Here is a 19,354-nt window from a genome sequence, read left to right as displayed (position 1 = left end):
ATACTTCAATAATCCAAACACCTGCTTATGTACTAAATCTTCCTGCTGTATCTGGATTCTGTTGGTGTCTACTATTTTAACCTGCCTTATTTCACAAATAGTACACATATATCAACATGACACTAAGGGCTGCTATGTAACTGTACCTTTTCTGGATGACTATCCCTTTTCTTCTTCAAAACAGCCACAGCCTCACTGGAGTGAATGAGCCGGATTTGTACCTCTGCTTTCCCTGGCCATGGGAGGAGGAATGTGGCCAGATAGCTGCCATTACCATGGTCCTTTACTTGTCCAGTCACTCCAGCCTTCAGTGCCGGAGAGTGCAGCTTGGCCCGGAAGTAATCTCCACCATATACCTTTGGCCGACCATTGTGGTCCCGAGCTGTGATGAGCACCTCCAATGTCTCTCCAATCCTGTATGTGTCCCGTGCGTTCAGCAGATGGTAATCACATTGTCTGGGGCTGGTGGATAGATTATAGAGTGTCACAGTGGATGGAGGCTCAGGCCAGTCGATCAGTCCTAAAAGTTCTTTGAATTTGGAATCAACAGTTGTGGGAGAGACTGACGTGGTGTTAGGAGCATTCGTGGGACGTCTGTGCATCTTAGGGGAGGGTGGTTTGTACTTTTTCGCAGGATTCACTGTTAGGACCCTGTAAATTACCTAAATAAATCACAAATTACAAACACTTGTCATATGAAACAATGAAACAAGCCAATTGTAGAAGAAACCAAGCTAAACTGAATCACTGTACACTTCAAAAATGAGCTTGAGATTCCTCTCTGGTGACAAGAGCCATTTGAGGAAATTAGGGGTACCCTGGCTTCTTTGTATTGGGTAGCTGCTTCCTTTAGAATGAGCTCCTGAGGAGATTCATTGTCCTGAAATCTAATATTTTGATAGAACTGCCAGCAAAGTTTGATTTATGCTTTAACATATAAACAGAATAATTATCATGAATTGTTTTCATAATAGTTGAAGGTTACAAGAACATGAAATACATTTTCACTTTATTTGATAAAGATAAAATAACCATAGCATTTAAATATGTCATAAGTCCTATACTACTTACCAATTATTACATTTTAGTAGCGAAATAATATATTTATTATATATGTATTTTTTGCAACAACAAAAAAATTATATTATGACTTTCATTATTATCAGAAATGTGTGTAAAAACAAAAACACATATAAATTAATATCAAGTTAGTATAGGACTTAACAGGTGCCAGTGAGCGATGAAATTAAATTATTTCATATGACAGTCTTTTTTAATGTAATATAAATATGGATATGGGGTTATATTATATGTATTATTCTGATATTGATAGAATTGTTTGATATGTATTGGAATGACTATTGCTTCTGATTTTATCTGATCATGTTTTTACTGAGAGAAGGAGGAGATTTCAGGCTCCATATTTATAGCATATGCCTAAGACAGAGGTTCCCAAACGCGGTCCTCAAGGCTCCCGAGCAGTTCAGGTATTAGAGATATCCATGGATGAGCAGAGGAGGATTCATCAAATTGAGGTACTAATTGAGTCACCTGTGCTCAACCATGGATATCTATAAAATCCTGAACTGTTGGGGAGCCTTGAGGGCCGTGTTTGGGAATCTCTGGCCTAGGAGATATATTGATAGTCATCAATCCAACTAATATATGTATTCTTTTTTATATACTGTATGGAGTAGAAGGAGGGAAGGACACAAATAGATGATATCTGTGTGTGTTTTTTACAATACAAAGTAAAAAAGAATAGTTGTCCTATATAAAAATTTTATTTGTATAATAAGGGTGCACTTATTATTAGAAACAAGACATGTACACGGATAACCCCTGTTTTGGTTTTGGTTCTAATAGATCATTGTGTTTTGGCAAAACCACCCTCAAGTGTTTTGGTTTAGATATGGTTTTGGATTCCTTAATATCGATTGAAATCAATAAAACAATGATAAAAAAAATCTATAAATCATGAAATTTGGATCTGTTTACATGCAATACATACCATAGGGTTAACGATCTTATAAATAATTTTCACTTTGAAATTTCTTGGAATACCAATCCCTCTATCTTTACCAGTCACCAAGATGTGTTTATATCACATGACCCATAGAACATATGATTACATGGTGTTTGGGCCTGATTCAGAGCCAGACGCTATTTGTGCTAGCTCGTTCAGAAAAAAGGGGTGGCTATTCAAATGAACCGTTCGCTCTTTGCGGTCTGTTCACGCCACTAGGTCTGAACAAGCGAACAAAACTTGTGGTCGTTTTTTGGAAAACTACGCCCCCTGGCTGCTCACATCCTACGTCATGTCCGCTATTTCTTAGATTAATCGAGTACATTGACCAGCGTATGAACTGCTCGCTATTCTTGTGGTTGGTTTTTCCTACTGCAATCTTGCGAGCAGTTCTGACTATAAAATAACCCAGTGACGCGGTCAATGACGCTGCAGTATTAATTATGCGCACCCATAAAACGCCCGTTTGACCTTTAAGCACGCCTGCGTTCGGATCTCCACTCCCCGTTTTCAAGTACCTTCCCCTGTTACCACCCACATACGCCTCCTCATGTCACTCAAAATAGCAGGCATTCGCTATTTAGCGAACAAACGATTTTCGGCCACACTGACTGGTTCGCGCATGCGTATTACGATCCGTATGCATGCGCAGTTGTGCAAACATCACTCGGAATGAACGAGCGGCCGCTTACGAGCGGTTCTGAATCAGGCCCTTTGTTTGCACCTTGTGATCAGGCGGCACAAATACACTACCAATACAGCGGCCGCCTTCTCCATTCCGGTAGGATCATGTGGTTAATGTTTACATCACTGTATATTTGAACTTCATACTAACTGTAACCATTTTCTACTTTTATATTACTTATCTATGTTGAAATTGCTTACTTACTGTAGGTGGCTATATCTGAAGTTTCTTCCATTATAGCAGGCTTTACATAGCAGTATTTAAGTCACATGATAAAGGGATATGCAGGTCTGATTCATTAAATAATTATGTACTTGCAGAAATTTGTGGTTTTACAGACTCTCCAACATGACCCCTTCCATCCGGTACAAAATGCTCTGCTCCTGGATTTCTCTCTTAATTGATGACTGCAGCTACCTGTGGTGATACACCTGCCTCATCTATTAACTAGGTGTCTGCAATCAACACAGGTGTCTGCAATCATTAATTAGGTGGGAAGCCCAGGAGCAGAGCATTTTGTACCGGATGGAAGGGGACATGTTGGAGGGTAGGGTATTATCCATTTTGAAGTGAAGCAGGTTTGCCGACCATTATCAAACACTGATATGTGGAAATATTATGTGGTGGTTTATGTGTATAGAATAATGATTTGGAACAGCTGCTAATTAGCAGCCATATTGAGATTGGCATAAAAGCAAAATGTTACATAAACCAAACACACTGTGAGAGGACAGAGTGAGAGGACAGTGTGAGAGGACAGTGAAACGCGTCAGTGACTACATTGGCAGTGGGATTTATCCCGAGGACATTTGTGGACACAATTATCATCTTCAATTGCTGTTTGTGGAGCTCCAGCGCTGGTACTGTATTTGGAAAAAATTCCATCTATGGGATGTTGTTATTTCATTGATAAAGGACACCCCATGTTCCCCCACACGGAACTTGGTAAAAAAACCTCAAATAGCTGGATACTAACTTTTTCAATTCCAAGGCCTGTGCCATGTTGGATAATATACTGGTCCACTAATATACTGTTTGGAGTGTTCAAATACTCCATTTCACATATTACTATTATGTCCCTATAAACTACTATAGTTGCCATTCCCTATGACCAATTGGGGATTTATTAAGTTATAGTTGTGCTAATGTGTTTTAACATATTTCATGTATTTTATTGGTGTTTATTATTTTATAAATTTTTCTGTTCTATCCGCATAAAGTTTTATATGTCTAACCAAGACATATACCTTACCCTCTAAGCACTGTATATATATATATATATATATATATATATATGTTTCTGTATTTGTTTTGGTTGAAAAGTTAAATTTTTTCAGCTGTTTTTGGATAAATTACCCTGAGCAGCACCTGGTTGGTTGTTAAGTCAACTTCTGCCAGTAAGAACAAGGTCCACATAATGTATTTATACAGATGTGTCCTCTTACACCTTTCCATTTTTGCTCCATTTGGCACGAGATGCCAGCACGGCTAAGATGCTCCACATTGAGTAGCAATTGGATGGATCCCAAGTTTTTTTCCTGCAAAAGTATTCATATAAAGTAGCAGTTTAAAGTAGTAAATTTGCAGATTTAAAGGCACGGCACATTTAGACATAGGGCTACCTTTTAGGAAAGGTGTATATGGACACATCTGGATATCTATATTTAATATGTCAACATTTTTACCATGTTATTATGTTAACATTCAACCTATAGCCATATCAACATTTAAAGGTTATGTAACTGCACATACTGTAACTTGCAGTCAAAATATAGACAGGTCTACATGTTATGCTTGTCATTTACTTATCACTACCATGAAAGGGTTTAGTGTAACAATCATGGCAATTTATTTATGGTGTGGCACATAATGCTCATGCAACAAGTCTGTGCAGGGGTGATAATGGGAGTGCAGTTAGACAGTGCATAGTTCTCTAGTAGGGGGTACTAATGGGGGTGCAGTTAGTCAGTGCATAGTTCTCTAGTTGGGGGTACTAATGGGGGTGCAGTTAGTCAGTGCATAGTTCTCTAGCAGGGGTGATAATGGGAGTACAGTTAGTCAGTGCATAGTTATTTAGCAGGGGGTGATAATGGTTGTGCAGTTAGCCAGTGCACAGTCCTCTAGCAGGGGGCAATAATGGGAGTGCAGTTAGACAGTGCATAGTTCTCTAGTAGGGGGTACTAATGGGGGTGCAGTTAGTCAGTGCATAGTTCTCTAGCAGGGGTGATAATGGGAGTGCAGTTAGTCAGTGCATCATTCTCTAGCAGGTGTGATAATGGGAGTGCAGTTAGACAGTGCATAGTTCTCTAGTAGGGGGTACTAATGGGGGTGCAGTTAGTCAGTGCATAGTTCTCTAGCAGGGGTGATAATGGGGGTGCAGTTAGTCAGTGCATTGTTCTCTAGCAGGGGTGATAATAGGAGTGCAGTTAGACAGTGCATAGTTCTTTAGCAGGGGGTGATAATGGGAGTGCAGTTAGTCAGTACACAGTCCTCTAGCAGGGGGCAATAATGGGAGTGCAGTTAGATTGTGCATAGGACCTGATTCAGACCCGGTCACAAGCACTGAGTGCTCGCAGTTGGGTCGATGGGCAATCCATCGCTCTGGGTCTCGCAACGAAGGGGGCAAGCTGTCGATGTTGAGTGACAGCTCATCCCATTTGGTGGGTGGACCGGGGGGGTGGCTGCCCAAATGGAGGCCTTCCTGAGGGAATGCTTGCCATTTGGGGGCAGCCCCACTGACATCACGAGCGATGTCAGTGGAGAGCTTCCAGCTCTGTTAGAGACAAAAGCTCTCTAGGGCTTGCAATGAATGAGACCCAACCACAAGGGTCTCGTCACTCCGGGTCTAACACCAAAGGGGGCAAGCTGTCAATGTTGAGTGACAGCTCACCCCATTTGGTGGGTGGGCAAGGGGGGTGGCTGCCCAAACGGAGGCATTCCCAAGGGAACGCTTGCCATTTGGGGGTGGCCCCACTGACATCACGAGTGATGTCAGTGGAGAGTTTCCGGCTCTGTTAGAGCCAAAAGCTCTCTGGGGGTTGCGATGAATGAGATCCTACCACAAGGGTCTCGTTGCAAGCCAGATGGTCACGATGGTCGAGACCATCGTGACCATCATCCTGGCTGCTTGCAATAGCTGTGGGTGGCAATGCGAGTGGCCAGGTGGCCACTCCATAAAAAAAAGGAAGCCCTGATTCAGAGCGATCACTCTGTCAGAGCGACCATCTCTGAATTAGGCCCATAGTTCTCTAGCAGGGGTAATAATGGGAGAGCAGTTAGTCAGTGCCCAGTTCTCTAGAAGGGGGTGATAATGGGAGTGCATTTAGACAGAGCATAGTTCTCTAGCAGGGGGTGACAATGGGAGCTCAGTTAGTCAATGCACAGTTCTCTAGCAGGGGGTAATAATGTGACTGCAGTTAGACAGTGCATAATTCTCTATCAGGGGGTAATGATAGAACTGCAATAAGTCTGTGCTCAGTTCTCTAGCAGGGCTAATAATGGGATGGCAGATAGACAGTGCACAGTTCTCTAGCAAGGGGTAATAATGGGACTGCAGTTAGATGGTGCATAGTTCTCTATTAGGGGGTAATAATGGGGTGGCAGATAGACAGTGCATATTTCTGTGGAAGATGGTAATAATGGGAGTGCAATCAGTCAGTGCCCAGATCTCTAGCAGGGGTAAATATTGTGAGTGAAGTTAGACAGTGCATAGTTCTCTAGCAGGGAGTGATAATGGGAGTGCAGTTAGACAGTGCATACTGTAGTTCTCTAGCAGGATGTGATAATGGGAGTGCAGTTAGACAGTGCATAGTTCTCTTGCAGGGGGTGATAATAAGAGTGCAGTTAGTCAGTGCATAGTTCTCTAGCATGGGTTGATAATGGGAGTGCAGTTAGTTAGTGCACAGCTCTAGCAGGGGGTGATAACAGGTGCTCTTTTTGTGAGATACTTTTGAAAATATACAGAATGTTTGCTAGTGTGCATTTATCTTATTGGGCAATTTTAATCTGGTCCCTGACCTCAAAATTGGTAAAAACCTCTCCCCAAGGCTGCACCTATTCTTCTCATGACTTATGTCCTTCTGCTTTTAAGAAATTACGTAAACTTTGATTTGTTTGACTCCTGGGGCACCCACTTGCCTCAGGATAGAGACTATACTTTCTTTTCTACAGTTTATGACAGCTACTCCAGAATTGATCTTGTTCTCCTAGGAAGAGGCACCTTAAACACTAGGATAATCTAGATTCTGACCATGCCCCAGTTTTGTGGACTTGCGACACAGTTCCATTTCTCTCCTCCACACCCTTGGCATCTCCCTGAGTACCGTCTAACTGACCATGAGCCTCTGCAAGCCATACTGACTCTCTTACAAAGGATAATAGAAGAAAAGGGGAGATGAAAATCAGGTACATAGGTACTAGCCATCCATAATTTCATCATGTCACTGTACTGAACATTTATCTCAGCTAATATAATATATTAATCAACCTCCCAATTGGTTAGCCTGATCTTCATTCTATGAATATTATCAATACTAGGAGGACAGAAGGGATGAACAATCATGGGTGTTAAACATCTATTGTATTATAATATTTAATCTTAATTTACAAATAAATAATAATTTAATAAGTGTATATGTTAATTACTATGTTGTGATCCGTGTATATGTGATGAATGTGTACAACGCCATATAATTAATGGCCATATAATTAATCACAAATAAGTGTAATAATAATATATGATTATAAATAATTAATAATTATAATTTCCATTAGTGAAATATTATGCTACATCTCGTGAGTGAGATGTAATATAGAAAAAAGGGGGAGGGGGAGAAAGTGATAATCCAAATAGATTAATAATCTAATATTAAGAAAAAATATTATTGAAAAAGTAAGTGAATCTTAACCATTACCCACTCCACCAATGAATAAAAATATGAAATAATATTATTATAATAATGTTGCACAACAATGAATATGACATTTAAAACTCTCAGTTAGCTCTGAGTTCCGAGACATACATGATGATGTAGGGGTATTCCTAATGAAGTGGGTAGAATGGAGATAATTTTATCAGCAATCTGCATTCTGTGCAGAGGGGGCAGGGCCTAATGACCCAATTAAATGAATTAATTATTTGTCCCCTCCCCTATGCCATGATACCCTATGCCCTCCTGCCCCCAATGCATTTCAACGTTCAGTCTTTCTCAAGGTGTCTATACCCCTTAGAACCCTCCTTCTTATAGGGGGCAGGGATAAACATGTAAATGAAATACTCGGAATCCAATATAGAAAGATATTAGGCTTAACAGCATGAAGAAACCTTAAGTGCAACCAGGTATTATCCTGGAAATCCCTTTGCATTCCATTTCATGGAGCACAGAAAAACCGTAAGTGATGGAGAGTAAAAATAAAGTTTCTACATCAACAGAATCCCGTGGATATATTAAATCAATCTGGTCCATCTTCCTAGTTCTATGAGTCTAAATGGATCCTCACCTGATGTGAACACAATGGCATGATCGGAGATATTACAAAGGAATATCTCTGTCATGTTGTGTCATGAGGACAGGTATCATCTGACATGAACCTACTAATGTCATCAGGGAAACCCCTGTGGGTGTGATGGTCTGTTTTCCTATCATGGGCAGGATGGAGTCAGTAGACCCATGTGGTCCCGTCCAGCCAATCAAAGCAGCAAGGGGTCCGTCTAAACACAGACAATCCATGAGTGTATCCAGGGCTGGTGACAATATAATGCACAAAATCCAATGGACAGCGCTGCATTACCACATGGTCAAGAATAAAAATAGGGTCATATATCACCCATCTGAATGTTCAAATACCAAGGTGCTAGTGGAGATAGACTGAAAGAATAAGGACAATCCCTTATAAACAGTGTTGTTGTGTACCTATCTCACAGACCTCATAATAAAACCATGATAAATGTCTAAAGACATAACATAGAAAACACTTAAAGTGTATAGTCAGTCTTCGATGACTCTCTTGCATTAAAAACATAATAAGTGCATAGGAGTAAATTGCAAATATGAGTAGGATATGATAAATAACCCGCCTGACACACTTTCTTAACTCACACAACTTGTTGGACCCACTTCAGTCTGGCTTTCATTCCCAACACTCTACAGAGACAGCACTGACTAAGGCAGTAAATGATCTGGTCATTGCCAAGGCTAGAGGTCATTACTCACTCCTAATTCTTCTAGATCTCTCTGCTGCTTTTGACACTGTTGACCACTCTCTTCTCAAACAAACACTACAATCCCTAGGTCTTAAGGACAAAGCTCTTTCCTCATTCTCTTCCTACCTATCTGATTGCTCTTTTACTGTTCATTTTTCTGATTCTGCCTCCTCTTCACTAACTATATCATTTGGAGTACCGCAAGGCTCTGTCTTAGGTCCTCTGCTATTTTCAATGTATACCACCTCTCTTGGCAAACTAATCCGCTCTTTTGGATTTCAGTACCATCTTTATGCGGATGATACTCAAATCTACCTATCCTCCCCAGATTTATCACCATCTGTATTGGTCCATGTCACTGAATGTCATTCTGCCATTTCATCTTGGATGTCATCTCACCACTTGACTCTGAACTGTCCTTTGTTTCCCACATTCAATCTGTCTCAAAATCATGTTACATACATCTAAAAACCATATACAAAATTCAACCATATCTCACACAAGATACTGCTATAACTCTAATCCATGCACTCATTATTTCCCACATTGACTATTGCAACAGTCTCCTTACTGGTCTTCCCAAAAACAGGCTATTGCCATTACAATCCATTATGAATGCAGCTGCGAGGCTTATCTTCCTTGCCAAATGTTCATCATCTGCTGCACCACTCTGTGAGTCCCTCCATTGGCTGCCGGTTTTCTACCGTATTCAATATAAAATACTTTTACTTACACATAAGGCTATTAACCAAACCACACCAACATACATCTCTTCACTCATCTCAAAATATCTCCCAACCCGACCTCTCCGCTCAGCACAAGATCTGCATCTCTCATCCCCATGCATTACTTGCTCCCACTCACGGTTACAGGACTTTCTTCAGGCTGCACCCACTCTATGGAATGCCTTACCATGCACAATACGACTTTCCTCTAGTCTCCAATCCTTCAAGAATTCCCTGAAAACTCACCTCTTCAGGCAAGCTTATCAGATTCCAGAACCGCCCACATAACCTTCATAGCTTCCATATCTAATTACATCCCCTTTCACAGTCAACACATAACCTCACACATTGTCTTTCCTGATATTTGGCCAACATTCCTGTGTGACTGGATCATGTAGCCCACCAAGAAACTTTCCATTCTGGCTGGACCAAAATTGCAATATATAGCACCTATCCTTGTGTATCAATGCCTATTTTGCTATAGATTGTAAGCTTCCGAGCAGGGCCTTCCCCTCTATATATCTGTGTGTTATTACCCAGTTTTGTTCTATTTATGTTTCCAATTGTAAAGCGCAACGAAATATGCTGCGCTATATAAGAAACTGTTAATAAATAAAAATAAATAAATAAGAAAGGTGTTCTCTACAAAATTTAAAATTGCACTTCCCTTCTTTGCAGCCCCTTGTGCGCAGTTGTCCACCATCACTTCTATTGTTTTTGCATACCTCTCTCTGGTCAACTGTACGGAGGGATAACAACTGCACTTAATATGTTTGCTCACAAAGATATCATAAAATAACAGTTTGATTAATTATTTTCAGGAAATCAAAATTCCACACTTATTATAGATGAAGATTTAGAGACTATTATGGCCAAGTTGGAATATGCTCTTATCAGGGAAAATAAAGTATGGTGGGAACTTATCTCCCTCGAACGATATTTGGCAGAAAATTTTATACCTAGACGACTACGGATTGATAAACTACCCTCTTTTCCCAATATATCCCTCAATTTTGAAAAGGAATGGCTTCACATTATTGATTCATGCTCTGTAGGACTTATGAGACTAGTAGTCAAAGAAAGAAACAATGAATTAAAAGATCTAGAGACTGAGATAGACTCATTGAGAGTCATGATAAAACTCTTTTCAGACCTCACCTGACTTTAAGAAAATGGAATAGGAGATTGTGAAGAAAATAACGCATAATGAAAAATATCTCATCTTTAAGAAAAAGAAGAAATATCTTAGAGATGCAGTTGATTTCCAAGTAGGAAATCAACATCTCATCACCAAAAAAGAATGGAATTTTTTCAATCGTAAATAGAGCAATTCTGTGAGCAACAGAGTACAGTTTGAGGATAGAGAGAGGGAAGGTGGTAGTCCTGTTTATAAGGAATATCCCCCAAAAACCAAGTGGGAGACTAAGAAGAAAGATAGAAGAAGTCCAGCTATGGATAGATGGCCCTCACTTTGTCCTCAGATATCCCCATTGAGGGATAGACATTTCTCACCCCATCGCCAGATATCTCCTTCGAGAGCACCGATGGCTAAGCCATGGGAATGTTATAACTCATAGAATTTTAGAAAATCTAATGGTGGCCAATATAGATCACCAATGTGGAGAAGACGCAATGGTAGGAGATCTTACACTGATGGATCACCCATTGCTCCCAGATTCCCACCTAAACATTCCAGCAGATATTACCCCTTAGAAGATTGGGAGGAGAAAGATGAGTTTTTTTTTAGATCAGAGATGGCATAGACTGTCCAGAACATAAAGACCAGAAGGGGTAAATGTGGAATAACATCTACACACAATCATAAAAAGAAACATTCCATTTTCAGAAAGAAAGGAAAAATAAATAAATGTAAGAAGGATAAATCCGTTGCTCCTTCTAAAACTGTTAATGTATGGAATATACCAAAGTTTACAACCTCAGTAATCATATCCTCACAATAGATGAGGAGAGTGTACTAAGAAAAGGCCTACAGTATGCTCCAAAGAGCAATCTGGATCATTTTGAGACTTACATTGATCTCCAATGTTTCGTCAGGAAACTTACCTTAAAAAAATTTTTCATGATCAAAATCAAGCTGGAGAACAGGAAGTCATGACTGACACCTATTTCAGACCAAAATCAATATTTTTTCCAGCATATAAGAAAGGGTGTTTTGTGGACACCACTGAAAAAATGGTCAAAGATGAAATTGAAATTGAACATTTAAAAAAAGATAGGAACCCAAACTTCAATAAAAAGGAAATGGAAGTATTAAAAACTCTGAAAGAAAATAAACTTATTACAACAAAACAAACCGATAAGGCAGGGGCTGTGGTGATTCATAACATTGATGATTATAAAAGAGAGATAGAGAGACTACTAAATGACTGCAAAACTTACAAGAAACTGAGAGGGAGCCCCATGGAGAGCATTACTAAGAAATTAGTCAGTCTTCTAGAAAAATACGAGAAGACAAAAGTGATAACTAAGACTAAAAGAAAATACATTCTCATACCATATCCATCTATTCCAGTGCTCTACACTGTCCTGAAAATTCACAAAAATATTGATTGCTCCACAGGGAGACCTATTGTGGCTGGATCCCAATCTATCACTTCCAATCTGTCTCACTACATAGATCATGTTCTACAGCCATTAGCTATTGTCACCCAATCCTACTTACGAGATTCTACAAAAGTTATTAAGAAATTAAATTCCATCCAGTGGGAATCAAATTACATTCTTACTACAGCTGATGTTACATCACTGTACATGGCTATAGATCATCAACATGGCCTACAAGCTACGAAATATTTTTTGGATCAAGGTGATTTTAGTCCAGATCATAAATCCTTTATTTTGGACAGTATAGAATCATCCTTAGCAATATTTTTTTCTGGTTTGATTATTCATTTTTCCTTCAACTCCATGGGACAGCCATGGGCACCAGATTTGTGCCGAGCTATACAAATTTGTTCATGGCCCATTGGGAGTCTTCCCATGTTTTTGATGTCAGAAGCTCGGCTGCAAATCTGGTGCTCTGGGTATGATACATTGATGACATCCTGTTTATCTGGATAGGAGACCAATTATCATTGGATGAATTCTGCACAACACTTAATCAGATTGAGAGAAACATCCATTTGTCCTTTTGTAGCCATCCAAGTATAGTGAACTTTTTAGATCTCACCATCTTTATTGAAGAAAATAAGATCCATACGAAAACATATACAAAACTGATGGATTGTAATTCTTTTATACAATTTGACAGCAATCATCATAGTAACTGGCTCAGTTCTGTCCCTAGAAGCCAATTCCATATTGAAGGAACAATTGAAGAAAAAGGGATATGATCCTGAGAGTATTGAAGTACCATATCAAAAGTACGCCATATGTAATAGAGATGAGATTATAGAAAACAAACAATGGCAGAAACAAGATGTTAAGATCCCTTTTATTAGTAAGTATAACCATCAACAAAAACAATTAGAACAAATTGTGAAGAAACATTGGGATATACTGCTCAAGGATCCGATTCTAAATAATTATTTGGATAAAAAACGAAGTTTGTGTATCGCAAGGCCAATAACTTGCAGAAACAAATTGTCAAGAGTGCTCTAGAAACAAAGAGCCTGTGTAGACCAATCAAATCTAAAGGTTTTTATCATTGTGGTACCTGTCTCATGTGTAGAAATTGCAAGAGCAGAGATTCCATTATCACGACATATGTCTAAAAGTAACAATAAGGAATTTGAGATTAAAGACTTTTTAACCTGTCATAGCAAGAATGTAGTTTATTTACTTGAATGCAATTGCAATAAAAAGTATGTGGGGCATACCACTCGTAAGCTAAAAGAGAGGATGGCTTAGCATCTGCGCAATATTAGGATGGGAGTCATTAGTCATGGTGTGTCTGCCCATTTTAAAGATCAACATAATTGCAACACTGTGAACCTGATTTTGTTTTGTGGAATCCAATTGATCTCCCACCACTGGAGAAAGAACAATATGGAAGAAAGATTGGCGCAGACAGAAATTAAGATAATTTTCACTCAGGGGGCTTTGATTCCCAAAGCTCTTAATCTTGAGTTTGAAACCAAGTGGTTTCTATAATGGTTTTATGAGCTTTTTTACAGTCATCATTCAGTATTTTAGGAACTGTATGTACATTTATTGTTTTATATTTCTCTACATTCAGTTTGGTCTGTTTGTATGTATATTATAGTATTTATTATTCAGCCATTCCTTGTTTAACATGAATCATATGAGATTTGCAGCCTCAACATTTGCGATTTTAAATTTTGTAGAGAACACCTTTTTTATTTATCATCTCCTACTCATATTTGCGTGAGTTAAGAAAGTGTGTCAGGCGGGTTATTTATCAATTTACTCCGATGCACTTATTATGTTTTTAATGCGAGAGAGTCATCGAAGACTGACTATACACTTTAAGTGTTTTCTATGTTATGTCTTTGGACATTTATCAGGGTTTTATTATGAGGTTTGTGAGATAGGTATACAACATCACTGTTTATATGGGATTGTCTTTATTATTTCAGTCTATCTCCACTAGCACTTGGTATTTGAACATTCAGATGGGTGATATATGACCCTATTTTTATTCTTGACCATGTGATAATGCAGCACTGTCCACTGGATTTTGTGCATTATATTGGTACCAGCCTTGGAGACACTCATGGAGTGTCTGTGTTTAGACGGACCCTTGCTGCTTTGATTAGTTGGACGGGACCACGTGGGTCTATTGACTCCATCCCGCCCATGATAGGACAACATACCATCATGCCCACAGGGGTTTCCCTGATGACATTAGTAGGTGCACGTCAGATGATACCTGCCCTCGTGACACAACATGTTGAGATATTCCTCTGTAATCTCTCCGATCATGCCAGTGTGTTCATGTCAGGTGAGGATCCATTTAGACTCATAGAACTAGGAAGATGGACCAGATTGATTTAATATATCCATGGGGTTCCGTTGATGTAGAAACTTTATAACTCTCCGTCACTTCCGGTTATTCTGTGCTCCATGAAATGGAATGCAAAGGGATTTCTAGGATAATACCTGGTTGCCCTTAAGGTTTCTTCATGCTGATAGAGGTTAAGCCTAATATTGTTTACATCTTGTATAGGATCTGATACTGCATATGTGTTGTTATATGGGATTCCGAGTATCTCATTTACGTGTTTATCCCCGCCCCCTATAAGAAGTAGGGTTCTAAGGGAGTATTAATACCTGTCTCTTTGCCCTGCCATACACACCTTGATAAAGACTAATCGTCGAAATGCATTGGTGGCAGGAGGGCATAGGGATATCTTGGACTTTGGACTACAGTGGCTTGCGGTGGATTAGTCCGGAAATATCAGCCACCTCAGGTTATTGCTATTATTCCATCTTCATCTCTTGTTCATTTGATCACCCAGTACCTGTATGTGTTTTTTATGTTAAATTAATTTGTTGGATTATTTGTGATGGAGGGTTTCCATTCCACTTTATGTTACCAACTGACATATAAGGAAGGAACATCTGGGGAAACACTGAGGAACTTGACCATCAGTGAGTTGGGATACGCCCAGGCTCGGACTGGGCCACAGGGAATTCGGGGAATTCCCTGGTCGGCCCCAGTGATATATAGCCACACCCTCTACTTGTGGAGGGCGGGGCTTAGTGCATCTCGCAGTCCCCCTAAATGCTCCCCCCGGCAGGTTGTCTGTCCGCCTGGCTCGGAGTTTAAATACCGGGCATAATGCTGTTATAAATAGCAGCACAGCAGAAAATTTCACAAGCCCTCTCTGTGCTGCACAGCTTCTCTGAGACTTCTCTGTGCTGTGTGACATCAATGCGTGTGATGCCACAGAAGCACCACCACACCACCTCGACCAACTGCTCAGCAACCAGCACCACACCATCGGCTCATCTCAGCTCCGTGAAGGTGGCAGCAACAGCTTGGGAGATTATCTCAGGGACCGGGCTGCCCTCCTGCTGTGCTGGCTTCTTATCAAGTAAGACCTGTGGCTGCTGCTGATTGTGGATGGCCAGGGTGTCCATGTCCTGCAGCATTATATTGTTTGCTTTGTGATTTATGTGTGTGTGTATATATATATATATATATATATATATCTGTATGCATGCAGTACATATTTATGTTTGTATACATACATATTTATATGGCCCACTATATCCCACCAGATCCTCGTTTCCTTAATCATTAACCTTTCGGTTTGTATAAAAAGATCCTCAGTCAGAGTATCACTATCTAGACCAGGGGTTGTAGGTAATAAATCATCACAAAAAACTTTTGAACACACTTCTGTTCGTTTTGATCTTAAATTAGCAAATCTAGACATGTTCACAAAAGATAGGCACAATAATTATTCCACAATAAAGATCTTTGAGGACCAAAGTAAAATATACTTTAAAAGGTTCATGGAAAAAGGATATCTGTTGGATTTAATAGATGCTGCAGTACAAAGGGCAAGAAAGCTAGATAGAGCCACATTGTTGCAGTATAAATCGAAAGAAGACTTAGAATGTAAAGACTCAAAGTTTAAATGTCCATTTGTCACACAATTTTCCAATCAAAGTGAGGACATTAGAAAAATTTTGAATCGACATTGGCATCTTATCAAGATGGATCCGATTTTATCCGCTTATGTTCCTAATAGAGCACAACTGGTGTTTAGGAGGGCAAAAACTCTAAAAAATCGATTGTGCCCGAGTTTATTACCGATAGTATGTGATCCGTTACAATCAGCTTCGTTCCTAAGTAAAACGGAAGGATTCTTTACTTGTAATTCCTGCAAAATGTGCCAGTATGGCTTGAAAGGTTGTAAATCTTTTGCAGGGAATGAGAGTATGAAAGAATTTAAAATACAGGGCGTAATCAACTGCAACACTACATATGTTATATACATGTTAATATGTGGATGTAGTAAACGATATGTAGGAAAAACCAAACGCCCACTTAAAATTAGAATTCTAGAACACACTAGAAATATAAAGAATGTTGTTGCAAATCATAGTGTCCCCCGTCATTTTAAAACATGTCAAGCTAGTAGTATTTTGAATTTTTAATTTGTAGGTATTGAACATGTGCAATTAAACTCACGAGGTGGTGATAGATTAAATCTATTATCAAAACGTGAAACATATTGGATTATCACATTGAATACTTTGTATCCTGTGGGTTTAAACGAAGGGTTTGAAATTACACCATTCCTTTTTTAGATCAATAAAATAGGTATAAAGTTGCAATTTTAGTTTGTTATAGAAAAATCTTATTCCCTGCTATGTTCTCTTTTCTATCTATGTTCTTTATAAATGGTTATTTAATGAATCTTTATAAATGGTTATTTAATGATTTTAATGAATTGGATAATTGCTTCATTTATTAAGTTTTTTTATATGTAATTTTTATATTTTGTATAATGTATATCATGTATATGTTTTGATATTTAAGGTGGAAATGTATACGAATCCTTATAGAAGGAGATATGTTTTAAGTATTTTTAAGAATGCTTTTGCAGTTGGCGTTAGCAGACTAGTTATGTCTGCAGTTTTTTAAAGTTTACAGCCAATTAACCATTTAAGGAAATGATTGGATACGTTTCACTTATATAGGGGATGTCTGGTTGCGCTAGGCCAGCCCTCTGACGAAGTCCTAGTGACGAAACGCGTAGGGGCGTGGCCTAGCGTTACTTTCCACATGGTATGAGACTACCGAGGTTACCACTCACTGGCTCCCGGAGACTCGTTTCATTTGTTCAAGCTGTTTTTACTTGCGGTGGTCAGACCGCATTGTCCGGTACGTGATTCAAGACTTGTGGTTGTTTGTACTGGATATAAATAAATGTTTTTGGAGATAATGCACTATTAGGCGCTCCCTCTGTTTTTTTATTTTGCAGCATCCATTTACCTGTACTTTGGATACGGGGAATCTTGAATGAGGGAAAGACGCCGGTCTATTAGGGCAGTGCACACAGATCCACAGAAATCAATTTACATTGGGACTGTTTATGAGAAAAAATGAGACTTGCGCTTTGATTATTCTTTTCAACTTTACACATATATATATATATATATATATATATAAATGTATTTATGTGTCTGTATATATATATATATCTATATATATATATTTGTATGTGTGTGTGCGCATGCACGCGTGTGTGTGTATATATATATATATATATCTTTATTTTTTAAAAAGGCTTATTTAACAAGTTTCATGAAAAATATTAACTATTTTTTTCGTTAGGCTTGATACAGTAAATAAGCCTTTTTTGCAAATGGTTGTGCTGGCTTTCATTGCTTCTACCATTTTATGTTCTGAGCACTCCTGCCTATCTGTTAAGGTGTGTAAGCACTACCCGAATAAACAGAGCAATTGAACGATAACAACATCGTTATCATTCAGTCGCTTGTTAATCAGGCACAAATCAGGCAGTTTAATGTCTAAAACGACCAGCGATGCGCACTCCCGCTGGTCAATTTTGACATTTATCATCGCCTGAACATGCTGGTCAATTTGTCGATAACTACAGATTGCCCATGTTCGGAGATGAGGGAGGGTGCCTACACTGAAAGACTAATCATTCAGTGTAGGCACAGCACAGACTGTGAAATGACTGCGCGATTACAATGTCATAATCGTTCAATCGTTTCACAATGTGCTTGTGGATACGCACCTTCACAATCTGCTAGTGGATACGCACTTTCACAGTCTGCTAGTGGATATGCACCTTCACAGTCTGCTAGTGGATATGCACCTTCACAGTCTGCTAGTGGATATGCACCTTCACAGTCTGCTAGTGGATACTCACCTTCACAGTCTGCTAGTGGATACGCACCTTCACAGTCTGCTAGTGGATATGCACCTTCACAGTCTGCTAGTGGATATACACCTTCACAGTCTGCTAGTGGATACGCACCTTCACAGTCTGCTAGTGGATACGCACCTTCACAGTCTGCTAGTGGATACGCACCTTCACAGTCTGCTAGTGGATATACACCTTCACAGTCTGCTAGTGGATATGCACCTTCACAGTCTGCTAGTGGATACACACCATCACAGTCTGCTAGTGGATACGCACCTTCACAGTCTGCTAGTGGATACGCACCATCACAGTCTGCTAGTGGATACGCACCTTCACAGTCTGCTAGTGGATACGCACCTTCACAGTCTGCTAGTGGATACGTACCTTCACAGTCTGCTAGTGGATATGCACCTTCACAGTCTGCTAGTGGATACGCACCTTCACAGTCTGCTAGTGGATATGCACCTTCACAGTCTGCTAGTGGATACGCACCTTCATAGTCTGCTAGTGGATATGCACCTTCACAGTCTGCTAGTGGATATGCACCTTCACAGTCTGCTAGTGGATATGCACCTTCACAGTCTGCTAGTGGATATGCACCTTCATAGTCTGCTAGTGGATATGCACCTTCACAGTCTGCTAGTGGATACGCACTTTCATAGTCTGCTAGTGGATACGCACCTAACCTCTTGTGTGTGCTGTTGGTCTCAAATTCAACATATTATGACAGAAACAATGCTATAGGACCCCACATTTCTAAAGTGATGGGTCACTGGCACTCACATATTTTTTGAATTAGCGCAATCACTTTTATATATTATATATATTTTATATATGTGGACAAATAATATATTTATAAATAAAGTAGAATTGATTATGTCC

The 19,354-nt window shown here is 39.4% G+C and overlaps 1 protein-coding gene across 1 annotated transcript in view; it reads right to left on the bottom strand.

Moving 5' to 3' along the window:
• Positions 1-3,768, bottom strand: part of LOC148507443 (NXPE family member 3-like) — a 74,992-nt gene extending 71,224 nt beyond the window's left edge. The window contains exons 1-2 of the mRNA XM_088446100.1: positions 3,688-3,768; positions 147-662 (exon numbers count right to left, since the gene is read on the bottom strand). Of these exons, the coding sequence (XP_088302226.1) occupies positions 147-662; positions 3,688-3,768 (597 nt within the window). The remainder of the gene's footprint in view (positions 1-146; positions 663-3,687) is intronic.
• Between the last annotated feature and the right edge of the window lie 15,586 nt (positions 3,769-19,354).

This window comes from Taudactylus pleione, unplaced genomic scaffold, assembly GCF_031769625.1.
Source record: "Taudactylus pleione unplaced genomic scaffold, aTauple2 ptg000393l, whole genome shotgun sequence".
In the NCBI taxonomy this organism is placed as follows: Eukaryota; Metazoa; Chordata; class Amphibia; order Anura; family Myobatrachidae; genus Taudactylus; species Taudactylus pleione.
This window is presented reverse-complemented; position numbering and strand designations above follow the sequence as displayed.